General features: G+C 35.9%; 1 protein-coding gene across 4 annotated transcripts in view; it reads right to left on the minus strand.

The window, feature by feature from the left end:
* The window catches only part of ASAP1 (ArfGAP with SH3 domain, ankyrin repeat and PH domain 1), a 131121-nt gene that overhangs the window by 57340 nt on the left and 56773 nt on the right, over nt 1-17008 (minus strand). For all 4 annotated transcript variants that reach the window (XM_074145470.1, XM_074145468.1, XM_074145469.1 and 1 more), the window contains exons 4-10: nt 9084-9229; nt 5756-5830; nt 5344-5393; nt 3001-3130; nt 1928-2013; nt 1093-1168; nt 178-264 (exon numbers count right to left, since the gene is read on the minus strand). In XM_074145470.1, the coding sequence (XP_074001571.1) occupies nt 178-264; nt 1093-1168; nt 1928-2013; nt 3001-3130; nt 5344-5393; nt 5756-5830; nt 9084-9229 (650 nt within the window). The remainder of the gene's footprint in view (nt 1-177; nt 265-1092; nt 1169-1927; nt 2014-3000; nt 3131-5343; nt 5394-5755; nt 5831-9083; nt 9230-17008) is intronic.

Consider the following 17008-nt stretch of genomic DNA (forward strand, 5'->3'; position numbering starts at 1 on the left):
AACCTGTTTTTTGATATATAGGCTGAACTTTCTAAACATTACTTTTGTCATAATGTTTTAAGTCCAACTCTTCTGAACCACTAACTATACAAAGTGAGCATCAACAGAATCGATTTCTGAATACAGAATTCATAAATTCACATTAGCTCCCAGAATAAACATGTTTAAATTATTTACCTCCTTCTGATCAAGCTGCAGAGAAGATTTTATCAAATCACGAAGAGCAGTAAGTTGTTTCTTTTCTTCATCTTGTGTCTGCTTTATCTATGAAAGAGATTGCCATCATATGTTTTCTGGATGCAACCTTAATTTTAATTTTTTATGCATTCCAATACCATTTTAGATGTCCTGAACAATCAGCTCAACTATTCTGTGTTTCTGTAATATTTGAATTTATTTTCATGAATTAGTCCATTCTTATGTATTCAAATTCTCTGCATGTATTACTCAAAAAGCAAGCTAAAATGAATGTACAACTCCGCATGCTCTGTTCTGGCATGCTTAAATGGTTCACTATATCTAATGCAACCAAATTAGTCTCTGAAATATTAATTAAATAACTCCAATAAGCTCGACAGATGACTTAAGGAATGAAAACACAGTTTAATTTAGTTGCAAACTACAAAAGCAAATGGGATTATTGTAATTCTGATTATAGAATACAAAAGCACTTGGGTGACAAGTGAGCTTTGATTCCACATTATTACTTGCCTTCAATGCACATCACAAGTTAATTCATTTAAAAAACTGTGTTTTGGTTTTGAAAAATGAAAGTGGTAGCTAAAATTGCTGCTAATAACGTGATCTGATTCAAAGATTCCCACTTTAAATTAGTTTTATTTTAATGCAACATTAAATCAGTAGTAGAATGAAAGCTACTTTTCCTAATAACTAAAACCAGTTATTTTTAAGTTTATTTTTAAGATAGTCAAGTATTTTTTCCTCAGTCCACCTATATTCAAAGTTTAAGAGAACACACTTTTCATTTATGATACAAATCAAATATACGCCCTTGTTGTCCTATCTAAAATGTATTCACATAAACAAAATATTTCTGTTTTCAGACATTAAACTACTTATAAGTAAACTTACGTTATATAAGTCAGCAGCCAACTTTTCAATATATTGTTTAAGTTTATCAGCTGTTTTCAAGCCATCTTGGAAGAAACTATAATGAAAAAAACCTGTGATTTATCAGGAATACATACAATTCATAACACAAAGTATATTGTCTTGTGGAGAAAAACAGCAAAATTAATAAAACATATCCCACTCCTCCCATGTTCAGAAACAAAAAAAAAAAAAACCCCAAAACACCCCCAAAAGACCCCAACAGTAGTTTTAAAGTACGGTATCTTTCAACTGTGGAGATACACCATTGTGACTTTAACAAATATCAAATTAGAGAGAATATAGCTTAGCTTATTTTTATCACTGTTAGTCAACAATGTGTCCCCTTAGTAATTTCTAAAATCTTTTTCCTGTATTTAACTTAAGTAAAGTTCCTGTGTTTTGCCTCTGGTTCTACTGATGACAAGGTCATATCTTACCAGTTTCACCTCAAGGAATTTCAAAGAAATTACTCGCCTTCACAATGGTTTTAAAATTTACCTAAAAACCATTAAATAAATAAACAAGCTATTTCTAAAATTACATTCTATATCTACACCTCAAGAACTAAAATTAATTTTGTACGCAACATGCGGGGCTTTCCCTTGGCCTCTTTCTCCATCTCTCCTCTGCCCCACTCACTTTCATACTCTCTACTCAAAGCCTACTGCCTAATAAGATGAAGTTGCAGGCACATGGCACATAAAAATTATGATCAAGAATTCCTGATGTATCCAAAACAAATTCAAAACAAAGGGAAACAAACATTTATGTAAAAAAGAAAATTGTAAATAAAGCTAAAAAGCTTTGCACTTACTTGCATTGTGCGTGATAATACTTAATAAGGTTCTGCAGAAGGTCCACACCTTTTTTTGTCTTGATTTCATTAACCTTAATAAGATACTGTATGGACAGTGAAAAAGATGTTGATAGTCACGTCTCACAACCTTCAACAGTTTTCAATCAGTAAAACATCATTTGCTTAGTGAATTATGTTTAACCTGGGTGGTAATAAGCCACCAGTCCACCACAGTTAAGCAAAATATAAGAGATAACAGTTCATTTGGCCATTCCTAAAAAATTCAAAACACCCCAAAGGATCAAAAAAAAAAAAAAAAAAATCGGAAAAAATTTAATCTTTTACAATTTTTTGAAGATGTCCCTTTTAAAATGCTACTGCAGTAATTACTGAAATATTCTAAAAATATAAATATCATGCCATTTAATCACCACTGAAATGTAAGAAAGAGAACTATTGATATAAAAAGCAGTTTTATGGAACTAACGTATATCACTGAATTTTCACTGAATTTCACTGAATTTTTTTAGAGTTGGAAGGGACCATATAGATCATCTAGTCCAACTCCCCTGCTGAAGCAGGATTGCTTAGAGAATGCTACTCAGGACTGCATCCAGGCGAGTCTTGAAAATCTCCAAAGAAGGGGACTCCACAACCTCCCTGGGCAGCCTGTTCCAGGGCTCTGTCACCCTCACCGTGAAGAAATTCTTCCGTGAAGAAAAAATATCATTTACCACTTTATTAGAAATTTTAGAAGGCTTCAGAAAGCCTGTTGGAAGAAAGATATCAAAAAAGTTCCCAAACAGCTCAACCATAAATCATAAAAAATAAGAAATATTTCCACAGCGTATTTTCAGCTCAAGAACCTTAGCACAATAACCTAAAACAAAGAAAAGAAATAAAACAAAAGGAAGCCAAGTTTTGCAGGGAGTTGCTAAAATAATAATCTTTATATTGCTGTACTACGTGACATTGAAATTTCCTCTCCGCTCCCATTAAACAACGAAGTAGATTTCACCACCTTTAAGTGAGGCCCACAGAGTATTCTTAAGTTATGGCATCATAATTAAAAGTTGAAACTTTTTTCTTACTTCACACATCTGTAGTTGAAAAAGCCGCCTTTCCTTCTCCATCTCCTCTGCTATCTCAGCTCCGGTTATTTCAGTTCTTATCATCCCATGCTGTTTTGCATGTTCTCTTTTTTCCTTTTCAATTTTTGTACTGAAATTTTAATTAGAAAACATTTTAGAGAATTTCTTCTACCATCATGTGACCTAGTACTATTTAGGAAAAAAATAATAATCAAGAAATATCAAAGAATCCATGCTGAAGATAAGTTCCTCTATGATACCAAATCCTGTACTTAAGTGTCCAGAAGTAACAGAGTCATGAAGCTGCCCTTCCCTCTTTTCATCCTTTAGCTCTCCTCTCTAGTTTGTGTGCTACTTGGGAAAAAATAAAAATATCTCATTCTTTCTATATGATGTGCTCCATAGCTTTCATTTCTATATACTGCACCGTAAAGCATACACTGATTTGGCAGGAAAATGGCAGAATATCTTAATCAAATACATTTATTGCTCGTAAGGCAGGAATTAAGAAAAGCAATATGGCAGCATATGAAGTTTACCGCCTGCACTAAACGACCCGACTTCCAGTCATTACATTTTGAGAGAGAGCCAACGCTGAAATTCTGAAATACTGAAATGCAAATATGGAACTAAGAGGCCACTCAGAGACTTTTAATCAGAGCTCTACAGTGTGACCGTCCTTAGATATCTACTCTGCAAACTAACTGGATACTCCATTTGTAAGCAAACTTAGATTTCCAATACAGAGTAGAAAAATCTAAACAATTTTCTGATCTATTTTTTTAAAAAACAATCTTTCTTCTCTAGCAGCCTTTTTGAAAAAAAAAGTAGACTGAAGCTGTACTTCTGTAAAACAGGTGACAAAGCACCGTGTGTTTATTAAACTGGTACCCTACTCCTTGCCAGGAAAAAAAAACAATCAAAAAGGATTAGTTTATTTGGTTTTGAACTCTGCTTCTCCAGCTAAGAAAATATAATAAAACATAAATATAAAAATATATATAATAAAACAATGTTTGCATGTAGAACAAAGCACTTTTCAGCACTGCGCCTCTAAACTTGACTTGATATTTGGCCTTGAACAAATTCTGGGAAATTATGTTCTCTGAGGGACATCTGCTTCTTGGTCTTAATAAGCCCAAGTGAAATTTGCTCACAGGAGGGGGAAAAACAAACAAACAAGTTACAAGAGAACAGGCTTCTTTCTGTAGACTTGCCACATTCAGAACAGAATCCCACAGATGATTCCACGTATTGAGTCCGTATGAGATGCCATTAAATAGAATTTAGGAGTCAGAGGTATTAGGTATAAGCGGGCTGGCAAAGACACCCCTGATTTTACACATAGCAATTTGAGGGGCAGAAAGAATTTTTTTAAACCAATTTGCTGTCTATAGAAAACTATTCAATATATTTTTTCCAAAATATGCATTATCTGTAAGAACTAAATAACCAAAAAAATCCCAATTCTTAATGCTCAACTGAGAATGACATTGTGATTTTGGGACAGGAATCTCCTTTTTAGATTTTACTTTTAGATCAGCAATAACCTCATTCCCAGTTCAGTATTTCACAAGGATTTTACATTGTAATGAATTTTGAAGGCAAAAGTTATTATATGTAGGTAAGAAAATTATGCCGATAACAAACGTTTCAGCAGTTCTCAGTAGCCTGATTTTTTTCTTTCGTTGCTTTTTTTGCCCTCCTGGTGAGACATAAATGAAGCAAAGCTAATAACAGGATTAAAAAGGGGAATAAACGAAAGGAATTAGCTCCTAAGAGCTCTTGACTTCTGATAAAGAAACGGCCCATCACTTCCTTCAGAGCATTCTGAACCATTCCACTAACATTTTTGCAACTACGATACTACTTGTTTCCAACCTTCTGTTTTTATAAATAATTCTTTCCCCAGAGAAGACGGTTATTATAGCAAGAAAATATTTTTAAAACCACAGATATTTTAGAAGTCACACCAACTACACTAAAATTCTTGCCTCACAGAAATACAGTTCTACAGGACACCATATAAATCTTGTAATTTTTACTAACAGTAAATATTGTGCCTATGGTTATAAGAATGCGTAAATGCCATCTGATATCTCCACAATTCACTTTACAATGTTCAATAAGCATTACCTTCCTTACACCAAAGAAACATTGGGCAGTCATTTAACTACTTAACATAGAACATAACATTTTTTTATTTCTATTAGTGCAGAAGAGAGATCCACAAAAGAGGTACCTTGCTCATATTCACATTTACATCTACAGATACAGTACATAGTCTGGGACCAGGAGGGGAAATTAAAGAAAAAATAAAAAAAGGAGGAGAAAAATACTTACAATTTGGTTTCATAATCCTTCCAGGCTTTGTCAAAAGGTTTTTTGAGGTCCTGAGGAAAGAGAAAAAATTGCTGAGAACATTTTTAAAACTTTATCTTTACAGTTAAGATATCAAATTATAAACAGAAAATACTGTTTTGTTTTAAAATTTTTCAGACAGCAGTTGGAAAAAAAGACTACTTTTGAATCTTGTAAAGTATTCGTTTCCTGTGCACCTTAAGACAGGAATTTACAATGAAATTCCGAAGAAGCATCAGTCATGCCAATTTTGAATTTGTTCTTTGGACTACATATAGAATATTAATGGATGCAAACATAAGAAATAATCTCATGGTTGCATGGAAAACAATCACACAAGACAGCTGAACCTGAAAAGATTTCCCTAAATAAAAAGTTAGTTTTCAACACTTACCCCTTTAACACCTTTCAAGTCTCCTTTTAAGAGAGAATCCAAAGTGAAAATAACATTGTGGCTTAAACCCTGGAGCTAAGAAGAAAAACGTTATACTGTTATCATTCAAAAAGATTTATTAAGATCTTATCAAACTACTGCCAACAAGTCTTTGAACTTCACTAATGAAATTTCAGTCACCTCAAAATTTCTAAATTAAGAGTAAATTCAAGTCTGGGAAGAATTAATAAACATTCACTTGCATCAGACATAGAAGCATTATAATTAGTCTTTACTTCTATACGGTAATGTAAGCTCAGAATTTTACAAATCGCATACAAGAAAAGTTCTGAAAGCACTTCAAGGTAATCTTCAGTCTCTCGAAGCAAACATTTGAATATTGCTAAATTACTTAGGAAGCAAATAAGATTTTGGAACAAATGTTTCTTATAGCCTCCTGAGTGAGAAGCAAGGACCTGCTGTGCCACAGGCAGGTAATGCACAAGGCACATGTTAATTGGACCACAAACAAAAACAAACACAGTACATTCCTGTAGCTTTTTTCTTTTTTTTTTTAAAGCCTATCCATTAAGGATAACCAATTCAAGCCATTAATACTTGGCTTGAAATTACAGAACAGTAGCCAGCTACTTGGACAGTTAGGAAAAAAGAAATCCTAAATAGCAGCTTATTACTCCAATATGGTAAGATTTTAGAATCATTTATTACATAGTGGAAGACTTGATAAAACAGTAGCCCAAATGAACTCGAAACATGTCCGATAACAAAGCAAAACAATCACATATCTAGAGCAAAATAAAGGAAAAAACCCTTAACAGATGGAAATACATATGATAATTTGGGAAGTAGGGATGTGAACAGAAGATAATTTGCCTGCAAAGATTAGCTGAGGACATTTACAGGAAAGGGAGGTGGGGAAAAAACAGGCTTTAAACATTTGGAAAAAGCCAAGCACTGCAAAATTTCAAAAAAACAAGTGATATGCAAGTGCTCCAAATGTTCTTCCAAAACCCCATCTAGATCAATTTAGATACTGATACACTCAGTTTCACATACACAGACCTTCATACAGCTTTTTAATGCACTATTATAATGAATTACTGCATAAAGAAAGAAACCTGGAACACCAAAGGAGGTAGAAGTAGTAAAAAGACAGAAACCAATTGTGATGGGACTCTCAGAGATTGAGATTGCTGAAAATGTAGGCCAATGTTGACAATGACCAATCACAACATAATTACCTTTACAAAATGTTACAGAAGTGGTCATTGTGTATCATTCTTATATTATAATCTTAAAAAAAAAAAAGCAACAAACACTTAGAAATATAATATTTATAGGTTTTAAATTTCAGATATTATATTTAGTGATAACATCAACAGGTTAGAGTAAAATTTGCATAGAGGCCAAAATAACCCAGAACGACAGAAGGCTTTACAGAGGAAAGCAGGTCCCTCGAGTATCTACTGGTCTTTAAAACTGCCAACACTGAAACAAATAAAGGATGATCCAAGGCAACAGGCTGGAGCAAAGCTCTTAAAGACAGCAAGCTTCACTGGGATATGTGGGATCATCCTCAGATGAGGAAGTAGGTGATGAAGAAGAGGCAAGACTCAGAAGGCAGAAACAAGGCCGAGCATGACAGGTCAGAAGTGACATCCTGTTGTAAGGGCCTGTGCAGTCTGAGACGTTTATAAGTGAATCTCAGGGGAGTGCAGAGTCAGGTGACAGTGTCTGCTGGTACCAAGCTCTTCTGGGTAGTAAAGCAAAAGCCAGGCATGAAAAGTTGCAAAAGAACCTTGTAAGACTTACCGCTGAAAGAATGAAATTAAAGATTGAAGTCTATGCTGAAAAATGGGAAGTGACACGTAAGGAGAAAAAAAACTGCATACAGAATCATGCTTATGAAATAACAATCATCAAGAAAAACATCGCAAGGAAAAAAATACCTTGAAGTTACAACATAGAATCCCTTGAAAACATCAAGCTCAATGCTCAGTAATCATAAAGCAATCAGCCTTCAGAAAAGGGAATAAGAAATGGCACCATCTTCACGTTTGTCCCCTCTCATTTCCCAAAAGGGTACAATAGTACTAAGAGAAGATACAGAAAGGACCATCAAGGACAATCCAAGTTACAGAATAACTAAGACTCAGCTAGGAAAGTAATAGACAAAGGGAAAGGAAAAACAATAGCTATCTGTAAATTCCTTGGAAAAATAGGGAAATACTTACATTTCTTGTAAGATATAAGAATCAGGGAACAAAGGATTGAGTTCAAAAGAAATAGAACTGACATTTCAGAGAGCAGTTCATTTTAGTGCTCTGGAGGAATCCATCACGTTCTGTGCCAAGCACAGCCCACATTCAAGAAATCCTTCGACAAACTGATGGAAGTAGTACCTGACAGGGACTACAAAGCAACAGATACTGCCTCCAGCTCCAAAATCTCTGAGCTGAAGACTGTTTTCATGATCACAGTACAGAAGTTATCCCCATATGTTTACTCTCTTCTCTTCCCTAAAGATTCACTCTTGGGCAACTGGCAAAGCCAGTGTACTGGCTACCTGGACCTTTGATGGGACCTAAAGCAGTTGTGCTCACACTGGGGACTCTAGGAAAGAAAGCCTGCTTATACTTTACATACCAAAAAGCTTGGTGAGAAGCCCAACTGTAAGAAAAACATAAAATTGAAGCTACCACTTTCTGAATACAACAGCGATCAAACCCACGAAACATTATTTCACAAGAAATGTGGCTTTGATACCTTCAGTGTTGAGACATGCTTGCTTTTTTATTATCCAGCTTTAAGAAGTAAAAGGCCTAAGATGAACTTCAGATGAGACAAACCTTTAAACCACCTTCATAAGCCTAGTATTTAAGCAATGGATGCTTTATATAACACAGGGAGAATGAGCTATTAACACCATATAAGCACACACCCTGAATAGTTTCTCTTTTTTAGGTAAGACAAAACAGCCATAAAAATCCATTACCATTAGTTAACTGAAAGACTTCAAGTCAGGGAACGATTTAAAATTAAGGTCCATAAGAAGAGATATATAATACTGTCAATCACTAGAAAATGATGCCTCAAGTTATGTCAGAACATTCATATTTTTCTTCTTTCTAATTGCCAATAAACAATCAAACACAGCAAGTGTGTAATAACACCCCTTAGAGATAATCTCTGCAGAAATTATTGTGTTGGTTTTTGAAAAAAAAAAAGAAAGCATCTCTAAAATGATCATCAGTCATCAGGATCATGAAGTTGTTGTATTATACCTTATTTTGTGAAAAACTAAAAAATAAAGTTTGAAACTCCTCACCAGGTTCTTCAGCAGCGTTGATAATTCTTTAGTAAGCGTGGAAAATTTTACAAAAGCCGTGCCAAGATCTGGATTATCCCGACTTAAAAAATTACTTCCAAATTTATCTAGTACTTGTGCATAGTTTTCTTCATTTTGAACATGATCTGCAAAGAAAAATTAGAAAGTTTCTTTCTTGTAGACAATTATTATTTTAAGCTTATGTATTGCAATATAGTGACAAACCAACTGACCTTCAAAAAAGCCACACATTAATGCATTTACTGAAAATCACAATAATTTTAATATTAAAAGAACTATTTAGCAATAGACATATGCTTCTTTTAAATCAGACTTGAAGTTGTAACACATCAATGAAAAAAGCTCCATAGTTATTAATAAAGTGATAAGATCAATAAAAGATCAATCAAACAATGTAAGTACACATGCTCATTTTGGAAACAACTCAGGAATATAAGTCTCCTGTAATGCAAACTTTTTTTTTATTCCCATGTAGGATGCTTTTGCAGAACAAACAAAATCAATAGTATCAGACATAAGCTGAAGAAACTAAGTTTGAATCTGACTCTAAGTTTAAAAGAAGAAACATGTCTTACAGACAAAGATTCCCTTTTCACCAGCTTTGTAAAACTTAGCTTCTCCCCCCACGACCTGCCCCCCGCCCCACAATGGAATGCATATCGGTATATAGCTAAAGACTTCTGGACATATAGAGAAGTCAGAACCAAGAAGATGCAATTGAAGCCACTTCAAGTGAGGACTATCTTTAACTCAAGATGAAGGAAATTCTGAATTACAGACCATTGTGCCATTGTGCCTGAACTGTTTTTCTTGCTTCTATTACTTTCCTTTCTGGCATCTGTTTGCCCCCCCCCTTTTTTTTTTTTTTTTTTGTTACTCCCACTTTAGCATCTTTAAATAGAAAATTTGCCACTAGAGCCCTTTGGGACACACTTTATCACCTCCATCTCTCTCAGAGAAATATTGTCGGTATTAACTAAATCAATATTTCACTTTAATGAGTTTCCTAGTCTTACTGTGTTTTTTTTCTGTAAGCCACAAACAAAAAACCACAGAGCTATTCCAGCTAGAATAAGTTCTGGGCAATGAAAGGAAGGAAAAAGAGAGAATAGGTGCCAATAGGTACCATGTTTTTGCCCAAAAGACCTGGAAATTTTATATTCTTCAAGTTGTCATATTGCCTGAGAGCATGTGAATTACAAGCATGAGGCACGGAAGAAAACTGAAAAGAAGGAAGAGGAAAAAAAAAAAGAGGGGTGGGTGGGTAGTGGTGGTGAAATCTGATGAAGAGCTAAACAATAACACTTCTAAGGTATTCCAGGTACTCCAAACAACAGTGCACTCAAGCCCCAACCAAAAAAAAAAACAAACCCAAAAACCCTAAAGCCTATTAGAAGACACACAAAAAAGTCACACTGCTAGGATACCAAAAACAAACCCCAAACCCCACACATCAGACAAGTTACATTCTAAAATCAGACATTAATGCTGAGGTTTTCAAAATGCCAAATATTTAACCATATGTTAATATGGAGTTGTAACTCAAACAGTACGTTTTTAATAAGAGTGAAACTTTTTCAAATAGCTTAGCATTAAAACCAAGGAGACCACTATCTAATAATAAAATATGCATTTTGTTTTGATGTAAAAGCTGTTGCATAAATATACACAGATGACTTTATCTAAGAAGGAGCTCTGGCTTATGCAGTCCTGACCTAATAAAGCTCAAACACACCCTACTGTTCTGTAGGAAGAGGAAGGATAACGGAACAAGGTCGGAAAGAAATCTGTCAGATCATGGAAGCCCTGTCCTTGCCTGTGAATCTCTGCTAACCCCACCATATTTCCTAGCATTTTAAGTGCTTTGTTGTTTCACAGAGCATTTTCAAAAATAGTTTTTGAAAAAGACTGAGAGAGTGCTGAAGAAGAGAGTTTCCTTTATCTGTGGAAAGGCAAAAGACATTCCCGGTCAGAAAAAGGAGGCAGGAAGCAGACCATTGTCCTAGAACAATATATAGGAAATTCTCAAGAATCCCAGATTGCAAATCACCTAAATCTAAACATGCAGCTTTGATTATGATGCAAAGTAATATGTCTGTAATTATCGCACATATACACACAAAATTCAATTACTGCGTAAGAATAATAAATTTTCAATTTTTAAGTAAATATCAACACAAATCTTGTAAAAGGAGAAGAAATATTTTCTGTTGAAGAGGTAAGGGAGTTCCCTACTTGACCTTAAAGGCACATAGATGAAAAATTAAATCTGCAACGTAGCCTATGCTACAATGCAACATAGGAAAATCAACATTCTTAGAGCAAGGAACGTGCTTCAATGTCCCTGTAGGTACCTTATGCAAACACAGAAATCACTTCCCAGCATCCTAATAAAATTTCCTTTGCATAAAGCAAGCTATAGTGTGCATGACTTCATGTTTACTGCCTTAGATACAGTATTGTAGAAAGGACTTTAATAACCCGAGAGAGCGAGACACGAACACTGACAGCAGGACAAAAAAAGGACAACGTTTGCCTCCTAGAACTGGCTCATGTCTTCTCAGTATTGCAAACAAAGCTCAGGGCTGTGATGAAAATAGAACAGCTTCCCCAGACAGCCATCCTCCTCCTCCAGCAGCTCCCCAAGCGGTGCCAGAATCACGGACAATTGAGGATGGGCTCTGCACATACAGACGAAGGGGCCTCACTAATCATCCCCTCTCCAATGGGATCCAGAATGGCAGCCAGTACTTGAGCCCACATTGAGGACCGCATACAGAATGGCAGATGTAGTATAAAGCAACATACTAGACCAGACAGAGCAGTGGTATTTTCCCAGTTGGAAGATAAGCATCTTCTCTTCTCCACAATCCACACTTTCAGCCATTGAGAAACACTCAGCACTGAGTTTACCTTTGTTTTGAGAAAACCCTGGTAGGGCCCAGTGCACAACAATGTTGTGGCACCCCTTACTTGTGCAATCTAATGTGTATATTGAGGATTTTGTGTTCAGAGGGAATAATACAAACCCATCTGAAGATGCAGATCCAAGCAGCTGAGGAAGGAAGGATGGCCACAGGGGCTTACAGCAGCCTTTTGCTCCTCCCCAGAAGCAGGGAGCCCGCTCGCTCTGAGCCCCCCCACTGTGGAGGCTCAGGCTTAAGGACTCCTGGGGCTGAATCCCACCTTGCTCTGCTGCCCCAGGCAGGGACCCGACCTTGTCTGTGCCTAAAGTCACCTTGTGGAAAACTTTTCCCAGGACAAAGATAGAAGACTGAAATGAGCTTCCAAGGCACACAAAGAATTTGTACTCTTTCACTGAAACCCACAACATTAAGTGCTTTCTTTCCCATTCAAAAGTCACCAGAATTTTAGTATGTGCTTTTGAACTCAGTGAAATTCATGTCTACTTGTGCATATTAAGTAAGGAAATTGAAGAACAAATACTGTGAAGAAAGATTACAGAACAGCCTTTATATACTGGAGCTAGAAAACACATCACTAAAATTAAAGCCTTAAATTTCCTTTGTCTAAAACAGTTTTGTTCAGACATATTACCCTGCAAACACTGAACAACATTAAAAAAAAGTTAAATAGTTTACAGAAGAAAAATGCACAAACAATACACTTTCCTGTCACTGATTATCCTTAAATTACACCCAAAGAAACCTGAAGAAAGTCTAAATTACTAATAATTACTTCTGCATATCTGATTAAGTAAAATAAAAAAAGAAAAGAAGAATCACATTCAGAATCCTGATCAAGTTGAAACTATTTTTATGTTGCATTTATAAATCAGCTTTGTTCCAGGGGTAGCCAGAGGAAAAATAATAAAGGTCAGAGCCAAGCTGCATTTATGAATGGAAAAACATACACATGAAAAGACTCAGAAAGACTTTAGAAACAGCAAGAAAGCTGGCAAGGTTAAATAGGATGGCAAAATAAGTTATCTGAAATAAGAAAGCATCCTTTCTCATTTCATCCTTCACATCCTAATAAAAAATAATAGAAAAGAAAAAAAAATTATTTGACTACCATATTCTTATCTGGACTTGATAACAATAATGCCTTCTGGGCTAGGACTGCTAAAGGGAAAAGTAATAAAAATCTCTTTCAAAGACGTCCAGAACAAGGAGTCTCTCAGCGAGTCTGCAAGGTTCTCTAGATCACCACAGCGTACGAGCACTGAGATAAGGCAGCCCAGAAAGGTAAATGACTTCTTTTTGCGTCTGTGTTCAGCACTGATGTGCTTGAAGAAGTTCTCATGGAATAATTTTCTTTAAACTCTGCTTCAGAGGATTTATACCAAATCTAAGTGGGAACAGTAGAGCTCATAAAAGCTGACAAAATGAGCAATGGCAAGTCACTTAGACCCACACATAGAAGAATAAAATAGGCAAACTATATAGTTGTAAAGTAAAGCTTCTTATTTATAACAGCCTCAGTACTACAGGAAGAATGAGAAGCAAATATAATAGCTATTTTTAATAAGAGCTGCAGATAAAACTGAGTCTTCAGGTATGCATCAGTAGAGCAGTAATGCTCATATATTCCTCAGGCAATTTGTAGAAAATACAGTGCAGAGCAGAACTGGTGGACATGCAGATAAATACAAAATGCTGAACAAGAAACACAGGTTTTCTAAAAAGAAATTTTTACTTTAAAAATCTCCTCCCCAACCCCGCAGGGAATCAACAAACATGTGGGGAGAGGAAATCCACATTAAATGATCTGTTTGGATTTCTGAGAAGCTCTGTCCCTCACCAAAACACTAGAAGGAACTAAGCAAATTAAGAGGGATGAGCCTCACACAGAGGAAAGACAGGTCAAAAAGATGTTGTGGGGGAAAGAAAAGAATAAAGAGTTAATTTTCTCAACAGATGGAGGTCACCAGTGAAGTCCTGTATGAAATAGTGATAAGGCCCACGTCATTTAACAACACATATATGAGTTAGGAAATAAGATTCATAGAGATAAACTCTGTTCTTCTTTTCCATAAAACACTATAATTTATTCAGGGCAATAGAAACAAAATCTGACTCCTAAGGTGAGCTTAACCTGTCCAAACACAGACAACAAAGTCAGCCATATTGGAGCTTGGGGTCTACCCTTCCTCATACATCCAGCATCAGAAAAGTTACAGCTCAGCTCAATCCTAATGTAGATGCAGAGAAAGTCAGACGTATCTCACCCAGGAAGCCTCTACATCCACCCATAATTGTGCACAGAGTCTACGGCAATAGGCCTGCATCTGGCTAGTTCCCAAGTTAGATGTGGAATCCCACATTGAATGGTCAATGGATGAAAGTGTGCATTAGGCAGCGTTACACACAAGGGAAAGCGCTCCTACCTTAAAGAATTTATTGTTTAACAAGCCCTTATAAAGAAAGAGATAGGAGTTATATCACCTCGACATTTAGTACCAAGCAAAACAACGCCGAACATCAGTAATGATTAAGAAAGAAACAGAACACGCAATAGAGCAACATAAAAACATTGCCACAGCCGTTCCTACCCTTGTTTTGGGAGTTATACCAGGGAACTAATGAAAAAGAGCTATTGAAAAATCTACAACAAAACTAATTGTGCAATCTACTGCTGTTACAATTCAATCCAAATGTTATGGGAAAGCTAGTCGGAACAGATTCTCCATTAAGTTCAAGCACCATTCATGTAAGATGGGTTCCTAGTTACCGATTCAATTTATCATGCCAGAAATAAACAGCAAGCCAGATAGGATAAAAGAGGGATTTTTTATGAGGGCATGTAGTAATAGGACAAGGGGTAACGGCTTCAAACTAGAAGAGACAAGTTTAGGTTAGATATCAGGAAGAGATTCTTTACTCTGAGGGTAGTGAGGGACTAGGACAGGTTGCCCAGAGAACACCCCCATACCTGGAGGTGTTCAAGGCCAGGTTGGATGGGGCTTTGAGCAATCTGGTCTAGTGGGAGTTGTCCCTGCCCTGGCAGGAGGGTTGGAACTAGATGATCTTTAAGGTCCTTTCCAACCCTAACCATTCTATGAATCTATAAGGAGGAAATGGTGAGAAAGAGGTATCAATTTGTACATCTCACTGGATTTCATAAACAGTACTTTCCCAAACAGTACTTTCAAACAGGGAAAAGGGGATAGGACCTTTCTAAGGGATTTCTACATTTCTGTGCTTGTATTCTTTCATTCCCACAGCATTAGGTCTAAATCTAAATATGATAAATGGGTGAAGGATGTGCAGAAAAAGCAAAAAGTATTTGGGTGACCTTTAAGCTCTCTTCATAACAGAAGAGAGTCCCTTGTGGTTCAGAATTCAGCGGTGAAGAGGAACAAACCAACACATCAGAGGGCTAGGGATTTCTGAAGAATTGTGTATGAGACACTACATTTTGTGAATATCACTGTCCAAATGTTACTTCAGGCAAAAAACAAAACAAAAAAGAACCACCAATACAACCCAAAAAATTTGGCAGAGCGTGAATTGGATTACTGAACTGAAGACAGAATTTATATTTTCCCTGAATAACCATTTCTCATCAGTCTAGCTAGAGTTCTCAAAGGAGATTATGAAGCAGGGGAGTTTTAAAAAACATTTCCTACTGTAGGACTTTAAATATGGTCTCACCTTCTAGCAAACATCTAAGTGTGTAAAACAAAATTCCAATTTTGGGTTCTCAAACTGCAGTTAGAGCCTTCTTTTGAAATACAAAAATAGTCACCTAACTCTTGCTTTGCCTGGTAAATGACAATGCATTTTACAGCTGTTTTTAGTATGTTTAACATCCAAGTTAAACATCTAAGTTAAACATCAGCAAAATCCACTTTCATCACTGAAGCGTAAGGAAATAGCTGCCTTAGCAATTCTCTTTGTACAAGTAGGCAAAATGAGTTTAATTCAACCACTTTATTTTTATATTTATTTTACAAGGTTTCACCTGTATAACACATGCTTTTTGTCTTGCTCTTACTAACCCTAGTTTATCAATTACTGCATGAATTGCCTCCTGCGCGCACCTTTTCAAATTATCATGTAACCTATCACAATAGCGTTCTGAAGAGGGAGCTAGAGTATTATGTATAGTGCTTTCTTTATCCAAAAGAGCTATAATAACTTCTACCTTTGAAACAAGACTTCTTCAGAAAGGAAAAAAAAAAAAAAAAGAAAAAAGAAAAAAACATCTACCTAACCATCTGTGGTCCTTTGTAAGTGCAGAGGCAGCCTATTAAAACCCTTAACGAACCTTCTATTGCTTTTAATCTATGTGACTAGTTCATGATATAGTGTGGCCTACTTACAGGCATTGAAAACAACATTATTTTAAGTACAACACTTAAATGATAGCTAAAACGTCTAGTGCCATTTGCGTATTTCTAAAAAGGCAGAACACCTTCCATGTATTCTACATTTTTCACCAGTTTTGAAATTCAGTAAGTAGGCACTTCCAAATGGAAAAACTACTTGGAGAATTTGAATGCTTTTAAAAGCATAGAACTAAATACACGTGTACCCAATACTACTCTCACTTTGTAACAGGCTTCACAGTCTAGTGCGAAAACATTCATCAGCTGAAATTATGGAAAGGCTAATTAAAACTTGGTGCTAGTAGAGCAACAATATTCACGATCGGCAGAAAGGTTAAGAACCTACAATACAGTCAAAACCCCACAGACTTCCATAAACATGAGTTAATGGGACAGCACGCACCACACCAAAACAACAGAGAAACTAAGGCCACTCAGAATCTGCTCTGCATAAGGAAAATATTTGCTAAACTGATTGTTACTGGTGGGGAAGACGAACTGGGGTTTTCAAAACCCCATTATTTACAACTAGGTGGTTACTGGAAAGTGTACAGCTCTGCTACTGTATCTGCCTTTGGCACAGTTTTTAAGACTTTGAGAGAAACAGAAG

Source organism: Numenius arquata, chromosome 3 (genome assembly GCF_964106895.1).
Source record: "Numenius arquata chromosome 3, bNumArq3.hap1.1, whole genome shotgun sequence".
NCBI lineage: Eukaryota > Metazoa > Chordata > Aves > Charadriiformes > Scolopacidae > Numenius > Numenius arquata.